A 20576-nucleotide genomic window follows, 5' to 3' on the forward strand; every position below is an offset into this window, starting at 1 on the left:
CTTTTCTTCTGCTGGGTTTGGGGTTGCAATGTTCTTCCTTCTGCAGTTGCTTGAGATGTTCCATTAAGTTATTGACTTCCTCTCTTTCCGTTTCTTGAGGAAGGCTTACAGTGCTATAAATTTCCCTCTTAGGACTGACTTTGCAGTATCCCAGAGGTTTTGGTAATTCGTGTCTTGGGTGTTGTTTTGTTCCAAAAATTTGGTGATTTCCTTCTTAATCTCGTCTGTAACCCATCTATCCTTCAGCATAAGGTTGTTTAGCTTCCATGTTTTTGTATGGGTATGCAGGTTCCTGTTGTTATTGAGTTCAACTTTTATTCCATGATGGTCTGAGAAGATGCAAGGAATAATTTATATATTTTTAAATTTTCTGAGGTTAGATTTGTGGCCTAGGATGTGGTCGTTTTTGGAGCATGTTCCGTGGGCTGATGAGAAGAATGTGTGTTCATATTTGTTGGGATGAAATGTTCTGTAGATGTCTGTTAAGTCCAGATGTTGAATGATTGAGTTTAAGTCTAAAATTTCTTTGCTTAGCTTCTTTTTGGAGGATCTATGCAGCACTGCTAAAGGGGTGTTAAAATCTCCAACTACTACAGAACTGGAGGAAATCAAGTTGCTCACGTCTGTTAGAGTTTCTCTTATAAATTGAGGTGCTCTCTGGTTGGATGCATACATATTAATAATTGAAATCTCATCATATTGAGTATTTAACAAATATGAAGTGTCCACCCTTATCCTTCCTTATTTTGGTTGGTTTAAAGCCTAGTGCGTCTGAGAACAGGATTGCAACACCTGCTTTTTTCTGCTTTCCATTTGCCTGGAGTATAGATGACCATCCCTTCACCTTCAGTCTAAATTTGTCTTTTAATGTAAGATGTGATTCTTGTATGCAGCAGATATCTGGCTTGAGTATCCAGTCAGCCAACCTGTGCCTCTTTAGAGGACAGTTTAAACCATTCACATTAATTGAGAATATTGATACGCCTTTCGAGAGTCCGGTGGACGTTTTTTTTTTTTGTAGAAACAGAGTCTCACTGTACCGCCCTCCGGTAGAGTGCCGTGGCGTCACACGGCTCACAGCAACCTCTAACTCTTGGGCTTACACGGTTCTCTTGCCTCAGCCTCCCAAGCAGCTGGGACTACAGGCGCCTGCCACAACACCCGGCTATTTTTTTTTGTTGTTGTTGCAGTTTGGCCGAGGCTGGGTTTGAACCTGCCACCCTCGGCATATGGGGCCGGCGCCCTACTCACTGAGCCACAGGAGCCACCCCCGGTGGACGTTTTTAATTCTTTTGCAACTGTGGAAGTTGGAATTAGATCAAAATTTTGTAGGTGGGTTTACTTTTGTGGTGGAGGATTACACTGGTCTTTATGGAGGATAGGTCCGAGAATATCCTGGGGAGCTGGTTTAGTTATGGCAAATTTCTTCAACATGTGAATGTCATTGAAGTATTTAATTTCTCCATCATAAATGAAACTCAGTTTAGCTGGGTACAGGATCCTGGTTTGAAAGTTATTTTGTTTTAGGAGATTAAAAGTCGATGACCATCCTCTTCTAGCTTGAAAGGTTTCAGCAGAGAGATCTGCAGTTATTTTAATATTCTTCCCCTTGTAGGTAATGGTTTTCTTTCATCTGGAAGCTTTCAGAATTTTCTCCTTCATATTAACTTTAGTGAAATTGATTATGATGTGTCTGGGGGATGTCTTATTTGGGTTGAGTTGTGCTGGAGTTCTGAAACTGTCTGCTATCTGAATTTCGGAATCTCTTGGCATGTCTGGAAAGTTCTCCTTCATAATCCCATGGAGAACAGACTCTGTACCTTGTGAAGCCACTTCGTCGCTTTTGGGGATCCCTATAAGACGAATATTGGTTTTCTTTGAATTATCCCAGAGCTCTCTGAGAGAGTGGTCTGTTTTTGCCCTCCATTTCTCTTCCTCTTTGAGGGTTTGGGAGCATTTGAAAGCTTTGTCTTCCATGTCAGAAATCCTTTCTTCTGCTTGCTCCATTCTGTTACTGAGGGATTCTACTGTGTTTCTCAGATCTTTCAGGGCTGCAACTTCTCGTCTCAATGTGTCAAAATCTTTGGTCATTTGGTCTTTGAATTCGTTGAATTCTTGTGATATCTTTTGGGTTACTGCTTGGAATTCTAATTTGATCTTATTTGCTATCCAGATTCTGAATTCGATTTCTGACATCTCAGCTATTTGTTTGTGCATGGGATCTTTTGCTGTGTCTGCCCCATTGATCCTTTGGGGAGTTGATCTACTCTGATTATTCATATTGCCAGAGTTTTTCTGTTGATTTTGCCTTATGATTGTTTTTCACCGTTGCCTCTGTCCGTCCTCAGAGTTGGGGAGGTGTCTCTCTGAGATTAGACCCCAGTGGGTTCACTCTGTTGTTGCTGGATCTTTGTAGGGAGTGACCTTGTGTAGTTCCTCTGGGGCTGACCCAGCTAGGGAGTTCTGGTTGTGGAAGCAGCTCCGGTGTGTGACACACCCAGATCCAGCAACGAGGCGGGAGGTGGTGTGCACAGTTCTGGGAGTGCCTGGTGCTCAGTGACTTTGGCACAGAGTGCCCAGGGCTTCAGCAGTCTCTGCCCAGGAGAAGGGCTCTGCGCCGAGGCAGGAGGGCTCCAGAGGGCACGCGGCTACCAGTATCCCTGGCCAGATGAGCGGGGCAGTGTGGAGGCAGGGGGGATACAGGAGGGAGGACGCAGGGTTGCACGGCTCCTGCAGTTTTTGGTCAGGGCACGTGGAAGCCTGGCGGGCGTGGGTCGCAGGTCAGGGGTCGCGGCGCAGCTCTTATGGAGGTCTGGGCCATGCCAAGCCCAGGAGTTTGAGGTTGCTATGAGCTGTGATGCCACGACACTCTACCCAGGGCCACAGCCCAAGGCTCCAGTGTACCAAAACTGGTCTCACTCTGCCCCTAAGGGTTAAGGCTGTAAGGCAGCTCAGTCCCCACCCTCAGTCACTAGGTTACTAGCTCCTGCCCAATCCTTGCTCTGGGACCCTGAGAGCAGAGCTTGCCGGGGCAGTTCTCTCACAATGGCTCCCTACAGCCCAGCTCAGTAGCTCAGTATGGGGCCCTAGATAATGCCCAAAGTTGTCTGCACTCCTGCTCAAGCTCTCTCCAAGGCAGTTCAACTGAGTGCCAAGTCCAAATATACCGAAACAGTTCACAGGTAAGGCCTTTCTTGTTTGCAGTCTCACTGTTACTTGTACGTACGGTTGCCAGCAGGATTAGGTTGATCGAACACATGCAACCACTTGCCAGTTTTCCACTGTTTTTGTCCTCCTCTTGGGGTCCAGAAGTCCCTTGCTGACTCCCTGAATCTTCAAAGGGATGATTATAGGCAGATCCCACCAGCCATAGATGCCTGGAGTCTTATCTCCCCAGACTCACCGTGCCCAGTTGCAGGGAAGCTGTTACTTGGCCGCCATCTTGCTCCACCCCTCCCCTATATTCTTGTTTTAGTATATGACTGAATATTTTACATTTGTTTGAATATAGGAATTAATAATAAAAGTTATTCTGAAAATAAAAGTATAATTTTTATGCATGGCAGAGTAATTTAAATAATGAAAATATCAAAATTTATCATTTGGCCTTAATGGGTCAGCAGAAACATACCCCACTCAACCCCTAAAACCGTCCTGTTTTATAAGCTATTTTAAGGGAAGTCTACAGAAGTAATGTATTATTGTAGGTGAGCTAATAGTAATTTACTTTGTGCTTTAGAGGACTACCAAATAAGGGTGTCTGAGGGCACTCATCTGAATCACTACATAGGTATTTATCACACACCTAGAACAAGGGATTGTCTAGGCCCTTTGGGTCTGGGAGATAACGAAGCACAAACCTGCCCTTCCCCCAGTTTGTTGCAGGAGTGCGCAGAGGAAACGTATAAACCAACAACCCTCTGTCAGGGCGCTGGAGGCGAGTGCCCCAGACAAGCAAGGCTGAAGCTCTCCTAGTTCGCGACAGAGTTGACTGAACGCACCTCAGACCATGCTGAGCTGGGGAGGAGAGGGAAGATGAAGGGCCGCATTCTTGCAGGTGGCCATGACCCAGTTGGAGTTCACAGGAGAAATCAGGATTCCAGGGAGGAGCTTGACTGATGGGGAATCTTTTCTTTAGAAGGACGACTGTTTAAAAAACCAGCGTGTGGTGCCCCATAATCGCATTAATGTACACAGCTATGATTTAATATTAATTTAAAAAAAATTGTAGGGCCTGAAGAAGTTGCAGAGTTAATTAGATATTTAGTAGATAAAGGTGAAAGGGACTTTATTCTGCTTTTTCTATAAAGCTGCTTAAATAAACATTAAAATATTAAAAAAAAAAAAAAAGAAGAAGAAGAAGAGGAGCGGGAAGGCAGGTTGTGGGGGAGCACAGGGCCTAACAGCACCAGCGAACCAGAACCCTGATGGGACACAAATGGTGTGAAATGATGGAACGCAGGCGCAAAAGCCGGGAAAATCCAGCCCCGGGCCTGTCAGTCATTTTACTAGTGATGAAACTTCCTCTCCAAGGTGAGCATACGTTCTCTCTGATTAAATGAACTGTGTGTTGCAGTTTGCCAGCGTCCATTAACTAGATGAGCTTTGATGATTTAGGGCTGAGAGCCTTTGATATCCCAGCAGGAAACCAAAAAACCACCTTGTGTATAGACTTTCCCCTTCAGATACAAAATGAACTCTTCTCCTGGACATTCGCACTTTGTGAAATGGTCAGCCCTCTGGGTGGTTTGTTCCCACCAGTCTTCTGTATGGTAACCTGTCTTTCTGCACATCTGTGTTTTCCCCTTTCCTTTATGTTAAAAGGTAGATGATGTGCAGTTCCTCTGTTAAATGAGAGTTGGTTCCCATGTAATGGCATTTCCCATAATAACTGCTGATACCGTCAAGGTTTTTCTGACTACTCATAGAAGAATTCAGCTTTTTTTATTTCTACCTCTCCCACATAGTCTCATCTCTCTCCCACTGTATGACTGACTCCATAGTATTGAAATCCGTGCTCTAATTGGTAATTCACTGAACAAGACTTCAGTGAATGAACTTTTTAGCCATTTTATATGAAATGAAAAAAGATCTGCTCCTCATTTCAATCTCCTATGCAATTGCTCCTGAATAGTAGTTCCAAACTCTGTAGCAAGAGATCATTGATCAATCTGGCTTTTCATCTAAAGCACACTTCATGAGAGTATATGTTTTATACCTTTTCGTGAAGGGCTCTATTCAAAATGTAAATCTTAGGACCTTTCAGGAATGTTTAATCAGCTTGTCATCTGAGGATCTTTTAACGCTAACAACATCTGAATTTGGATTGCTTAAATTTACCTTTTATTTTCCCTTCTACTTTTCTCTCATGTTGCAATAAAAGAGAATAGCCAGATTAGTGTACTTTCCCTGAAAGTCTTTCTTACGATTTGGTTTGTTAGTGAGAATGAAATATTAATTCACTCAGGTTCACTTAATAATTACGTTAGCAACATCACTGTTCCCACCATTTCTTAGGTTTCATTTCTCATTGCTGTCTCCTTATAGAGTTCATCAGTGGGTTTCCAAGTAACTGGTGAAGGAACAAAGGCAGTTTCGTAGGCGTGTGAAGTTACGGGAGGTGTTTACACAGACCTTTCTCACCTCAGGAACACATGGTAAACATAAACCAGCTGAGGCAAGAGATAATTACATTAATAATTTGTGATCATTATCAAATCACAATAATGTATAATCAAATCATTATACTCTAAAAACTTCTCTGATTATTATATGTTCACATGCATTTTGCCGTATAAATTACACACATTCTACTAAGTCAGATAAGCCCTGGGAGGTGGTTGCTGATGGAGAGGGAGGATGAGATTGTTACTTTTGCAGTGACTTTCTCAGGATCACACAGATCTTGGTTTAAGCTTGGGACCAGCTCTTTTTTGGAGCAGGGCTCTATGTCTGTGTGGGCAGTCACACTGCCCTTTAACTATTTTGACTTGATCTCCCAAAGACCAACCCATAATGATATCAATAGGATGACCCCCAGGCATTTCTCATGAGGGAAACAGATGGTACCTCCTTGTAGAAGCTTCACTCTCTCTCCCATCCTGGGGCTGTTTATTTATTTTGGAGGGAATATTTGGGTAGTTTATTTTAATAGTTTGCCAGTACAGACTGTCTCAATTTTAGTTCAAACTACATTGCTAGAAATGAGAGAGACAGAAATTAGTTTTGTCAAAATGTTTATAAAAAGGAAAGATAAGTGTAGGTGAGCCCAGCTTGAGTTTTGTCCATTCAGAGGCATTTCCAGAGTGCTTCCTACCTGCCAGGCACTGTGTTAGGACCCAGAGGGCCAAAGACACAGAAGATGCTCTGCCCTCAAAGGGCTCAGAGTCTTGGGTGGGGAAAAGACAAGATTACAAATTCAGTGTGCTAAGTCCCAGGTCTGAGCTGTAGCTAGTACGTGCTGTCAATATTGAGAAAAGAGAAAGGGGTCTTTCCAGGGTGGGGCGGCCAGGGAACACTTTTGACAGAAATGACAACAAAGCTGAGACTCCAAGGACAGGTAAGGGGATGGCCAAGCAAAGAGCAGGAAAGACGGACATTTCAAGACGAAGGAGCAGAATCGGGATGGGGGACCAGGTCCAGGGAGGAGCATGTCGTTCCCTTAGGCTGAAGAGTGGGGCCAGAAGTAAGAGACAGGTGACAAAAGATGAACTTGGGGAACAAAACAGAGGCTGTCTCCAGGTCCCAGACCATGTGTGAGAGTTCTCGCTGTACCCTGAATGCACTGATAGGGCAGCGGGCTGCAAGCACCTTGGATTTATCTCCATCTCTCCAACTCCTTATTCCTTCCTACCTCAGAGCTCCTGCACAGGTTAACCCCTCTGCTGAAGAGCTTCCCTCTCCTCTTCCTGGCTGGCTCCTTGAGATCTTCAGATGTCGGGTCTTAAGTGGACCTTCCCTGACTGTCCTTTACGAAGCTTTTGCTATGCTACCTGTTTTATTCTTGCCATTTATACCATTGATAATTTAAAAAATAATTTATTTGTCTTACCTGGTTTCAGTTGTCTCTACTTATAAACTGTAAGCAGTGCTGGTAGAGATTGTGTCTCAAGCCCCTAGCATGATGTCTGGCGTATAGTAGGTGTTTGGTAAATGTTTGTTGAATAAACGAATGAATCTTCAGATTTGCCGATTAGATAGCTCCAGCTGAAGATTGGAGAGTAGATTGGAAAGGAAGCCAAGACTGATGATAGAGACATAGGTAGGAGATATTTCCATCAAGTTGGGGTCGAATGGGAAGACCCTGAGCCCTGCTTGTTGGAGGGAGGTGGAGACACACGTGGAGTCCAGGGCCACAGAGTCAGCAGGGAGTAGCTGGATGTGGGTCATTGTAAGAGGAGGAGTTCAGGGTGACACTGACACATGGAAAACTGGACGAATGGTGGATGGTTCGTTGACATAGGGAATTCAAAAGAGTAAGTACAGGTTGGGGGAGGGAAGAAAATGAGTTCAGCTTTGGATATGTTGAGTGTGAGAATACCGTGGGCTATCTGCATAGAATGTCCAACAGATATTTAGATTTATGGGTTTGGAATTCAGAAGAAAGTTGTTGGCAAAACATAAAAGAATTTGAGAGACATTAGCCTGTAGACTCATCCATCTCCTTATTCTGCTTTGTTTCAGGCCTTAAGGATACCGTGGTGAGCAAAGCAAGCGTTCTAGTTCTCATATAAATATTACAGTCTAGACTGGTAGCTGATGACGTAGATAAATAGCTTAGGAACTACGCGCGGGCGCGCATACACCGAGCGGCGGGCACAGACCCTGGGAACACCAACATTTAAGAGGGGGACAGAAGAAAGGGGGCAGCCAGGAGAGGGTGAATACAGAGGTCCTTCCCCTTGCCAAGTCCCTGTACCAAATTCAACTGAGTCTTCAAAATATAGGGTGTCCCCAAGTTTGCCATTAATAGGAAAAATTAACAAACTCATACATGTGTATTTTATATTATTTTATATTTTTAATATTTTTGTATTTACATATTGACGCATAGAGAAGTGTTTTGTAAAGATTTTGTAATGAGTATTTTATAAATAAAGACACGTTTAGCTTTATTCCGCCTTTTCCTGTGTGTGCGCGTATGTGTAGCAGTAGGATTAAAGCGCGTGTGTGTCCTGCCTTCACTGAACAGAAATTCAGGTCAGTTCATCCTCAAAATAAGGAATTTCAAAGATTGGAAGTGAAACAAGTGTCAGCTCGCAAGTGAAGTTATAAAGACAGAGAGGGCGCGAGCTGGAGAGCCACCCAGATTTTCCTCCTCAGCTGGATTTCCTTGTTATTGTTCTGAGCGTTTCAAGTCACCCTTAACGTACGTTGTGGTTGGATTTCCTTTGTTATGATCTGTGGGATAAATGTGATGTTTACTGTGTCCCAATAAGAAAAAAAATGTCACGGTTTGTTTTGCCAAGACCTCATTAGCGAATTTTTATTTCATTTATTAATTTTTTTACTTTTCAGTTTTCTTAATCCAAGAAAATAGCACCTTAGGCACTTATAAAAACCAAGTAAATGCCTGGGTGTGGGTGGTGAAATTTTTTTCATTTTTGAAAGGTGAAATTTTTCTTTTTTCTAATTTCAGGTTACTATGAGGGTACATACAGTTAGGTTACACTATTTGTGTTTATAAGGTAAAGTACGAGTTGAAGTTGTGTCCTTTACCCAGGAAGTGTGCGGTATACCCTTACCTTGTGCCCTTACGATGGGAACTCAATCCCCTTCTTGAATTTAATTGAGTTTTTCTCTCCTGTAGCCTGTAGTTGTTAATTTACTGGTTTGGACTTAATACCAAGTATATGCGATGCTTGATTTTTCATTGCTGTGTTTCTTAACTCCCTCCTAACTTGGAGAATGTCCTGCAGTTCCTTCCAGGTTATGAAAGGTGCACAATCTTCCCTTCTTTTTGTGGCTGAATAGTATTCCACAGTGTACATGTGCCACAGTTTATTAGTCCATTCACTGGTCAACGGGCACTTGGGTTGTTCTGACGTCTTTGGGATTGTGAATTGTTCTGTTGCATTCAAGTGCAAATGTCTTTATGGTAAAATGACTTTTTTCTTTTCGGTGGATATGTAGTCATGGGTTTGCAGTATCCAATGGAAGATCTACTTTTATAAATAATGAAATTTATTAAGTATATTTAAGTTGAAAATTTTACATTTTATTTCAAAAAGCAGTTGACAATAATTCTGCATTTCAAAACTTAGAACTGTTTTATCTAAAATACTATAGATTGTATTTCATATAAACGTCAACTGAAAAAATTTCTTTTAAATCTCAGTAAAAATCTTTCTTATGAAAAAAATCCAGTGTAAACAAAAGAAGGCGAATAATTTGTAGGTCTATTTATAGTCCCCCAAACATGGTAATGTTTTACATGGGTTTATGTACATGACATTTAATAGATATTCTGTACCTCAGCGAAACTTACTTCCCCTTAATAGTGTATCAAAACTAGCTTTCAGCAAAAACATATATTTTATTTATAGATTGTAATATGTGTATTAAGATTGGCCTACTTTCTTATATTGTATTTCTTAAAGGTTTTTTTTTATGACAAAGAATAGTTATTTCAAAAATCCCTTCAGCCAACAACTTCCTCTCCCCTAAAACTTTAAAGCCAGCAAAGATTAAGCTGACATGAGGTAGGTCTCTCAACTAGAATCTGCCTCTGTGGAACTCACAGAATCAGAAAGTTTTTAGAGGCAGAGAGGGAAACTACATACCCATAGAGTATGAATTTCCAGCCATTTGTCAAGTTTTAGGTTTCTAAGTATATCATAAAATTAAATGAGTGTTTGGTAATAGATGTAATATCAAATATCTTAAGGAAAATTAGTTATATCTAGCTGAAATGAGGCATAGAGTTCAAAAATTAAAGAATTTTTGAACCACTGATTAATTTATCCTTCTTCAAAAAAAATTAACCAATAAAAAAAAACTTTTGTATGTATAAAAAAAAGCTCGATTTTTATTTGTGCTCAAGAGAATTTTTTTCATGTTTTATGGGTTTGGGGCTTGCTTTTCTGTATTCCAGCTTTTTAAAAATTGACCCTGTGGTGCCTTTAGAAATGAAGGGAACATCTTTAAATCTTTTTTTTTTTTTTTTTTTCTTTTTTGCACTTTTTGGCTGGGGCTGGGTTTGAACCTACCACCTCCAGTATAAGGGGCAGGCACCCTACTCCTTTGAGCCACAGGTGCCGCTCTATCTTTAAATCTTATTTGAGTTAAATAAATGGATAACTAATCCAGATCAGATTTTTTTTTAAAGAATAATACTTAAAAACTATTATGGAATTTAGCTCTTCTGGCTGATTCTTGGGTATGCTGTTTTCATCCAAAGGTTAAGGTCTCAGAGGTCACCCAAGGTAACCATTTATTTTTAATTGTCTTTTGTTTCAGCTTTCCTGTTGGATTTTTTTTAACCTTTTCAAAAATCAGCTAGTAGGTGTTGTCATAGCTTTCCACAACCTCCAGATTCTAACCAGAAAACTCTCTCCATAGCTAAATGACTGTGTCCTCCTACGTAAGCCCGGAGCGGAGCACAGAGTGAGATGAGGAGTCACACTTTTTAATCATAACGAAACTAATATTTAGAGTTCTGTTGTCAAATGTTCTTCTATGTATGACACTTTGTTTTCTTTTGTTTTTGTTTCCCCAGGACATTTGGGCTTCCAGGACAGTTTTGTCACATCAGGTGTTTTCAGTGTGACTGAGCTAGTGAGAGTGTCACAGAGTAAGTATAATTCTGCTGTCATTTGCTACAGATCTGCCTTGGGTTTGTGCTTACTTTCTGCCTCATACTCCTCGAGACATAAAAAGCTTTCAGGATCCCCTTTTTGTTTGTTTATTGGGAGAATTTTGACTCACGGTTTGGCTGCCAAAAATTTAAATCAGGAAAGGTTAAATATTATTTTAATGTGAGGCGTAAGGGAAGGACCAAAATCCTGATTCCAGGATCCAGTTTTCCCTAATATATAGTGTGAACTGGGTTAAAAAAAAATCTGAGGCTTTCCTGACTTCTAAGAAATTCTGCCTTTTAAAAGAATTTGTTTTTAACCTTTAAATGATGCTAATGGCCTCAGTGTGAGTGACATAGCACAGGATGATCATTACCAGCTTGTCAATAATCACCAACAGCAGCGAACGAAGGGTACCTGTCACCACCCTGTTTGCTGATCAAAGATCCATTGATTGTGCCTTTGCTGTGACACAGGACAGCAGCCCAAGGACAAGGTGTGTGATTTGCACCCTCCCTCTAACACACAACACACACACACACACAACTTCCCTAACATCTTCTTATTTTTATTTAAAATCATACCTACAATGACAATGATATTCTAGGTCCCAATAAAAAGAAGGAAAAATAAATACCAAATATGAAAATTTTATTTTTTATCCTTCCGCTTACTTCAGAATACCCACTTATAGGTAAAATGTACGTTGTTAAATTTAATTTCAGGCAACATCAAGCCCTTTATAGAATGAGGCAGAGTAAGAATAAATAATCCCATTTCAAGTTCATAGACCCCATTCACTGTGTCACAGGCCTACAGGATGGATAAGTAAGGCAGGCCCTCTCATGACAAGATGCCAGGTCAAGGGAGGCAAGGCCACCTGATTTCACAGGCCTGGATTCTGTCTCTTCCTATTTTAGTTTTCTTATTTTCTTATTTAGAAATTACCTCCAATTTTACAGATGAGTTAGATGATTGAGGACCTGTTTATTTATCCAAAGTCAAGTAGTGGGTAAATGATTAAGCTAAGTCTCCGTAATGCTAGAATCTATACTCTTAAACTAGCCCAAAAAAATTCAAAGAAATCTGGCAGCACCCATAGCTCAGTGGGTAGGGTACCGGTCGGCCACATATACCAAGGCTAGAGGATTTGAATCCAGCCAGGACCAGCTAGAATCGACAACAAAAATGACAAATGCAACAACAAAAAATAGCAGGGCGTGGCGGGCACCTGTAAACCCAGCTACTTGGGCGGCTGAGGCAAGAGAATCGCCTAAGCCCAAGAGTTTGAGGTTGCTGTGAGCCGTGTGACTCCACAGCATTCTACCAAGGGTGACATAGTGAGACTCTGTCTCAAAAAAATAAATAAATAAATAAATAAATAAATTCAAAGAAATGCATAATATGAGCTTAGACAGGGAAAAGAGTGGGAAGAGTATGGTGGGTGTTCGAATTCTAGGGCTCACGGAGGCCCAGCTGCATGCCGAGCAGCTTAGCACCCCAAGGAGTGAGCATTAGGAGCAGCAGGTTGTGAAGCTGCTGCCATCTGACTGAAGTGGGCTTGAAGGGCCATTGGGCCAGTGGAGCCTAGTGGCTTTGGAGGTGCGCTGCACACTGCCTAGAGCACAGCTGGTTAGCCAGTTATTTGCCATAGACAAGAACAATGCGTGCATATATCTGTTGTTACTTTTTAAGACTTTTAAAAATGATAAGTATTCTACTATTTGTAACCGTATTAATCCTTGTCATATAGAGAGTATATATTAAAGTATTCCTGTCAATAGTAGCCTCGCAGGGAAATGCATTCATTGAACCCCTATGGGCATCTAAATGTAGCCTTAAAACAGTTGCAAACCAAAGCGGGGATAGTCCAGGGACATGTGAAAACGAGCTGTCCTTGACCCCTACCCTACTAGTATGCGTCTGTAAGGGTGAAAAGGAAACCCTTTAACGCCCAGGATGGAGCTAGAGCAGGTTCCCCTGGGTGTGTGGTGCATGGGTCATCCTCCACGTCCCAGCCTGGGGTTGCAGGGAAGGCCCAGGCCGAGCATCTCATCCTTCTCCCACCTCTTGAGTTTTCCTTTAAGGCCTCGGTCCCATCAGTCCCAAGCTTGATTAGCCTTCCATTCAGTCTAAGACAGCATGTTCACCAGGTGAATTCCAAACCTGCCTTCCCGACTGTCAGAGGGGGTGGCTGGACGGGGTGGAATTTGCAGAGGGACCTACATTCGCCTCCTGTCCTGGTCTAGGGGGCTGCACAGCCAGGCTCGAATGCTTTTTGATCCTGCGCACTGCTGTGTAATCGCTCTGGGACTCACTCACTCACGGCCTGCTGCTGACAGAAAGTGTTTGGCACGAGTGGGTCCAAGCTGTGTCAGCTAAACCATGGCTTCAGGCCAAGCTGGTGGACTGTAATCCAGAGACCCTTTCTTTCTTGAAGATCTTTAGGTTTGTCAGGGTACGTTTCACAAGATTGCCGTGGCTGCTGGGATAGGGATACCCCAGCTCATTCCCTCACCCGCAGCCCTTTCTGAAGTACTTGATCCTCAAGACACATGACGGAGTTGACATCCTTGACCATTCCGTCCAGTCCCGCCCTCTTCCTCGTATCCCTGTGTTGGAAGAACTAAGCTTCCATTTCAGAGCTGCCGTGGCACTTCTACAGATGGGGGAGTGGGGTACATTCTGTATCCTTGAAGTAAAAATAAGCTAATGGTCATATAGGTTGATTAAACATGCACACCCTGTTAGGAGTCTGATATAATCCTAATATGAAAAATCATAGAAGCTAGCATTCCTCAAGCTTATACTGTGTACCGGGCACTGTGCTGGGCACTTTGGAAATGTCATCTCATTCAGTCCTCCCCAGGTTGGTGTCAGTGTCTCTTTCTACAGGGGAAGGGGTGCCATGATGCTCCAGGAGGGTACAACAGCCTGCTCCTTTCCCTTTGCTGCGCTCAGCTAGCTGCACACGCACCTTTGTCCTGACCTCCCCACAAGTGCCTTATAGAGCCAAACAGGATACACGATGTGTGCTTTTATTGAATAATAGTTCTTGTTGATTTGATAAATTCATAACGTACTAATTTGAGCACTAAAAAACGGTTTAAACTATCTTCTTGTAAACCAAAGCAAATAAAACAATTTTTTTTCCTGGATTGGTTTCCAGGTATGATTTTGTTTTAAATTACTAGATTTTTTTCCAACTAGAATTTAGGTTTATAGTTGTAGGCTAACTCAAAGTAAAGATGTCCCTTCTACCTCTGTCCCCCCAGAACAGTTTCCCGTACTGTTGACATCTTTTGTGAGGGTGGCACATTTTTACAGATTCATGAGCCAATGTTGAGGCATACTTATTGACTGACGTCCGTAGGTGACTTCAGCGTTCACTCTTGGTACCGTATATTCTGTGAGGTTTGACAGACGCATAATGACATGTGTCTGACACCACAGTATCATGCAGGATAGTTTCACTGCCCTAAAAATCCCTTGCACCCCACCTGTTTATTCCTGTACCCTACCCCAAGGATCTTTTTCTTCTCTCCACTGTTTTGCCTTCCTCCTGGGTATGTGTTTTATTATCTTCGGTGTCTTAGATACAGGGGTGTCCAGCCTGCAGCCCATACACCTTTTTTTGCTAATTAGCTTTTGTTAGTGTTTGTGTGTGGCCCAAGACAACTCTTACTCTTCCGACATACAACAGAGAAGAAAGAAGTTGGACACCCCTGTCTTAGAATCTCTTCCATTGTTTTTACCTCTCTCCCCTACCCCATCTACCTCTGATTATGCCTGGAAAGGTCACTGTGATTACTAATGGTGACCTTAGTTGACATTTCTCTGTCTTTCTGGATCTTTGGTATTCCGTTTTTAAAATTTATTAATATAAATATTTCCTTTCCCCAGGTTTCCAGTTAGTTTCTGTTTTGAGTTTTCCTCCTTTTCAATGTAGTAGAGGAGGGTGGTGCTGTTTCCGTGTTTCCGCGTGAGGATTCGTGGAACGACCATGTGCTAAGTGTGCTGTTTGTGGGGGTGTTACTACCGAGGTGGCCGTGGCATGAGAAACTCGGAGAAAGCCACTGGCGTAGCCTCAGAAATCCAGAGGTTCAGGGATCACCCAGCAAGGCTGCTTGACATGAAGTGACACTGATCAGATACACAGAGCTACTAGGTGGGGGACCCCCGCTGGCTGAAACTACAGTTGTCCCGTGAACTCCCCTCGCCTCTTGTCTCCTGCCCATCACCCTTGAATTTTTTTGCATCATCATGTAAAGTCCATGAAAGGCAAAAAAAAGGAGAGTTCTGTTTCTGCAGCACAGAAAGTACTACAGCATAAACATAAATCTATATTTGTTCTCTTGCTACTTCTTCCCCCGTGTGGTACGACCATCTGAAAGCAGTTCTTATTTATTACCTTGTTCTGGGGGAGCAGGGGGAGAGTCCAGACCGCTAGATGCTGTGCCGGAGAGGAGAGGAGAGAAGTGCTCTCTGCTTTGGGGGAGGGGCCTTCTCAGAGCTAGCAGTGCAGTTCAGAATCTCTTTGAGTTGTTTTAGCATAATAGGATGAGGAAGGAGACGAGAACCATCTGTTGGAAGGGCTCTTACATGATGCTGCGTTTTCAAACAAAGCCTTGTAGAGGCATTTTCAGATTGATCCAGTTCCCCTGAAGCTGCTGCAGAGAGCGCCCACTCTGCTGGCTGCTGGGCGGTGCTGCTGAGATAGCTCTCGGTCAGCACCCACTCTTTTGTTTATTGTGCTTCAGTGTTTTCCTTCAAAGTAAGTGTTCCGAGGCTGTCAAATATCACTTCTGGTATGAACCCAGAAAATTGTCCTAAAAAAAAAATCCACTGCTTCCGCCCATTCCCTTCTAAAGTGCTGACTCTCTTTTACTTGAAGTTGGTGGAGTGACTTCGAAACCTTAAATACTTCGCTGGGAAAGAGGAAAACCGCAAATACACACAGTCCATTGTGACTCTGGCCTGGTGGGCTCCAGTTTCCCCACAGTGGTTTGAACACCCAAGTCGGCTGCAAGGGTTAAGTAAACTTCGTGGCTAGGGATGACTTCACAGCCCTGGAATTTGGAAAAGCCAGGATTCTCAGTACACTGTGGTCAGCCTTAGAGTCCTTGGGTGTGAAAACCACTCTCAGTTACCCAGACTGAGTCTTGGTTCCTGTTGCACTGCTGCAGAATCTATTAAAACCCAGCAGCTGAATTGTGCTGGCTCTGCCACAAAGCTCGGTCGCTGGGTCGACTGCAGGATCCCAAGTTGTTTGTCAATGGAGAGTGGGAGTGAATGGAGCAGGCATGTGCTCAGCCTGGCATGAGGTGGCACCCTAGCGGCTGCTTTCTGCCTTAGAAACGTGCACTCTTCCTGCGTTCCCACACAGGGGTCATCATAGCGTCCAAACTGCAGTTCATTTTCTTAAACTTCGTTAGGTCCCTGGGACCTTGGCGTGTCTCCGGAACCCACATCCACACACTGGGGTTTTCAGGTCAGCGATTTTAGTAGGAAATGCTGGCAAATATTCTAAGCTGACACGATTAAACTACTAAATCAGAATCAACACAGCCACAAGGTACAGTAAGAAAATGGAACTCTGGTAGAAACAAGCCTACATTTGAAAATACAATGGGATAAGACTTTCCAGACCTCCCATCCCTTCAGGTGCCATTTAAATATTTGCAGTACTTTAGTTCTTTATTAAAGTGGGACAGATTTAAAACTTTCTTTTCTGGACAAGTAGCCTGCTATTTTCTCCTCTAAGTAACACAATAACTATTCCCATTGCATAGAAATTAATTTACAAAATAGATGGTTATGCAAGATCTTCTTTCGGAAGAAGCCACTCGGGCTTGAGCATGAAAGGAAGAACAAAAAGATTGTAATAAAAAACAGGCCGCAGCCCTAGCATGGACAGTTGCAGTGACCTTGCCTTTGTTTGCCATTACACAATTCAATGGCAGTCTACTCAAACTGTGCTCTCGATCAATATCCTATTAAAGCAGCACAAAAAGTCTCCATAAACTTGGTGGTTAGCTATGTTTATAAATGGAACTCAGCATAATTAGATGGTCAATAGCAGGCTGTACTAGTAATTTTAAAATGAACGTCGCACATTTTAGATCCACAGAAGTCATGGCACCTCTTCTAGAGTGAGAGTAGGGTTGGGAACAGAAAACAGAGTGGTTGCCCTTTTAAAAATACCATAATGTCCATCTCCAAAATACAATTTTTAAAAGAAAATCTGTTAAGTTACAGAAGAGAAAATGCTGACTGGCCCTAAATATTTTTCATTTTGCCTGTCTAAGCCACCTTATTTTGAATTCATTATGGCATTACAGAATGTTTCATTTTCTAGTTTTAATCAGTCTCTCATTGAAAGATAAAATAATAAATAGTGCCGTCCTCTGAGGAAGAAAAGTATTAGTCTGGCCAGCTTATTTTGGTGTGTTTCCTATACTATAACTCAATAAATTTTCAAAATAAGTGTTGAAATTGAATTAGTTCAGAAGCATATTTTGTTGTATAATTTTTTTATTTTAATTTTCTTGACATATTTGGGTGACTATTTGGACAGTAAGGCTGGCAGCAAATGGAATGGACTGGCAGTTGTAGGAATTTCCGTCTGACCACACTTCTGAATCCAGCTTCCAGGGCAGCTGGCAGAACGTGATTTCTCCTGTCCTGCCCTCCTCACCCGGTAGAGAATAAACCCCGTACGGTGAGAGGTGTCCCCACTCTTGGCTGACTCAGCCTGACAGAGGAAAACGTGCGCACACCCGTGTTTGATGTGTGCCAGCAGCTGTGTGGACCCCTGAGCCACTGAAGTTAGAACTGCAGTGGGGATGAGCTTACAGCCTAGGGGGTCCTTCAGCGGATGCTGTGCCTGGAGGCCCCGTCCTTTCTGTTACATTCACACTCCTACAGCTTCCCCACTTAGGCCTGGCAGTTTGAGTTCTCATCGTGGGTCTGGGGTCCTTTTGCTTCCCCTTCTCAGCTGAAGCTTGCTAAATTTACCCGGCTGTGAACACTTAGGTAAGGCTGTGGCCTGGGGAGAGGTACAGCATGGAACACCTTGCTGTATACAAGCTGCTTGGTTGTCATGTCTCTGTAGGCTCATTTATTTCTGGACACCTCTGAGACCTCATTGATCATGCTTTCTGGGTGTCACGGGTACGACCTGTGTTCAGGATGGAGCGTGGCATTGGAAGACAGCACAGGAGGGTGAGTTGCAGGTGGGGTGGTCAGGCTGTGCCAGTTATTAACTCTGTGACTTTGGGCAACATTTAATCCTCTGAGCTATGTTCTCCTTATAGGTTACAATCATTTATTCACTCCACAAATAAATAGTTGTTAAATCCTGACTGTGTGCTGATGCCAAGTCTGAGCACTGAAAAGGGACTGTACCTGTCGGGAGTGTCATGAGGGTCAGTGAGGGGGTGTCCAGTGTCTGGCGTCTAGGAGATGCTCAACAATGGACTGCCACGATTATTACCAGACAGCCACAGGCCTAACCCTTCACCACGTGCTCATAGCACCCCGAAGGTGACCCCTCTCACCAGATTTACTAAAAATGCAGGTGTGTTTGTCTAAATGGAAAAGTACCAATTGTAGAATCCGGGTCCTAATACTTTATTAGAAGAACCATTCCAGTGACCCCTTCAGAGTCAATAATTCTGAAGATAAGAGAATACCAATATTAGACTTCACTGCTCTGCTTTCGGAAGCCAGAAAATTCTTATTCCAAACAGCCACAGCCCATTTCTACATTACTCTGGAAATTGCGCTTCTAGGATATCTAATGGATAACAGGATCCTATAAAATTCTCAATCTAACACTGACATATTAGCAACTTTTTTTTTTTTTTGGAGACAGAGTCTCACTGTGTCTCCCTGGGTAGAGTGCCGTGGTATCACAGCTCACAGCAATCTCGAACTCTTGGGCTTAAGCGATTCTCTTGCCTCAGCCTCCCAAGTAGCTGGGACTACAGGCACCTGCCACCATGCTGGCTATTTTTTTGTTGCAGTTGTCATTGTTGTTTAGCAGACCTAGGCTGGGCTCAAACCCGCCTGCCTCGGTATATATGGCTGGCACCCTAACTAATGAGTATGGGCACCAAGCCTATATTAGCAACTTTTTAACTGGCTAGCCCTACCTGGGTTATTTGTAACAGGCTTTTAAAAAGTAGTACTTCATTCTAAGTATTTTAAAACTTTGCTTTCACTCATATTATGAACAAAAATTTCTTACCAATAACAGTAGCGTGCTGGAGGTCACGACTGACGGTGGGATTTTTAGTAGCACTTTCTTTATGAACTCATAACCCTCAGTTTTTTAGCAGCATCTATTTATATCCAACAGGTAACACTGAAGAATTAAAGGGCATTTTTGTGATTTTCAAACTCTGGATGGAAATACTGTATTATCCCCCAAGAGGCACAGATACAGTGAGTTTTGGTTGGAATCTATCGTCCTGCTCACTCCTGCTGATTAGATAGGACACCCTATCGGCCTGTCCAGGGTGAGATTTGTGGAGTCCACACTCAGCAAAGCTACATTAAGTCAAATGCTAGAACTGAACGAACCTAGTTTGTGGCTAACATGAGCACATGTTGACCCCAGAATTTGTCATTAGATAGAAGAGGAAAAAACCAAACATTGCTTTATGAAAATACTGAAAACTGTTGTTTTCGTAGACAGCGGGATTCGTGGTTGAGAGGGGACTCTGTCGATCGGTTTCGTTTCCTAATACTAATGGTCAGGTGGTCCCAGCCCACTCTTGGTTGTGGGGCTTTTGTTTAGAAGCCCTTCCCTGGTTTATAGATCATTGTGGTGAAAAGACCTCGTAGGCCATCAGATCCATCCCCTGTGAGGGAAGACTTAATCCCTTGGCTGAGGCTGGATCAGATACTAAACGGGTACCACATTTGACCTCAATTCAAGGCTAAGACACGATGATACTCTAAAATGCAGAAAATCAATTTCAGTCCCAAAGGCAGAAGCCGCTAATGCAGGAGAGCAGTCAGCCTGCGGCCCCTCCGCCGGCTGCTCCGTTAGACCACGTCTGGGCCCCTGCAGCCCGTGGGTGACAGGCCAGCAAAACAGCAGTGAGGAGGACGAAGGTATGACCCATAAGTGGGGGGTCGATACTGGGATTCTGTTTAAATCTTGTTAAGGTCTTCTGTGTGGTAACTGATGACAACAGAAAGATGGGGGACCAGAAAGGCATGTTTTACACATTTCTTTGGGCAGAGAATCTAGGAAATAGGTACATTGAAACTGCTGATGTGTCACTTTATTTAGCTGTGTGATCTGGATTGTTACACACTCACCGGTATTTTCTCCTTTGTGGATGAGAGTAACACACACTCCACGCAACGTTAGATGAGATAACTCGTCACAGGCCCTCGCACGACGCCTGGCACGTAATAAATGCCAATAGTAGCTAATGTTAGCTCTTAGCTGTTCTTCATTAACAAGCTCGTATAGTTTTAGCTCAGTAAACATTTGTTGCACATGTAATACAGGAAGCATCCCCTGCCGTGTGCAGGACGAATACAGAAATTAAGGGAAGACAGTTCTTAGATCTGAGACTGAGCCTGTTCCATGGCAGTAAAAGTACCTGGATATATTTAATCTACAAATTACACTCACAATAATTGTCTGTCAAAGATACAGCATCTTCAAGATTCAGAGTGGGGCAGGGAAGGCATGTCAGTGAATTGTTCCTCTTACAACAAAGTAGAAACATTTTTTTAGAAACACAAATTCCTGTATTC

At 42.9% G+C, this 20576-nt stretch overlaps 1 protein-coding gene across 6 annotated transcripts in view; it reads left to right on the top strand.

Moving 5' to 3' along the window:
* NFIA (nuclear factor I A) overlaps nucleotides 1-20576 on the top strand; it is a 406685-nt gene that overhangs the window by 253023 nt on the left and 133086 nt on the right. For all 6 annotated transcript variants that reach the window (XM_053576702.1, XM_053576703.1, XM_053576704.1 and 3 more), the window contains exon 4: nucleotides 10718-10792. In XM_053576702.1, coding sequence (XP_053432677.1) covers nucleotides 10718-10792 — 75 coding nt within the window. The remainder of the gene's footprint in view (nucleotides 1-10717; nucleotides 10793-20576) is intronic.

This window comes from Nycticebus coucang, chromosome 22 (assembly GCF_027406575.1).
Source record: "Nycticebus coucang isolate mNycCou1 chromosome 22, mNycCou1.pri, whole genome shotgun sequence".
In the NCBI taxonomy this organism is placed as follows: Eukaryota; Metazoa; Chordata; class Mammalia; order Primates; family Lorisidae; genus Nycticebus; species Nycticebus coucang.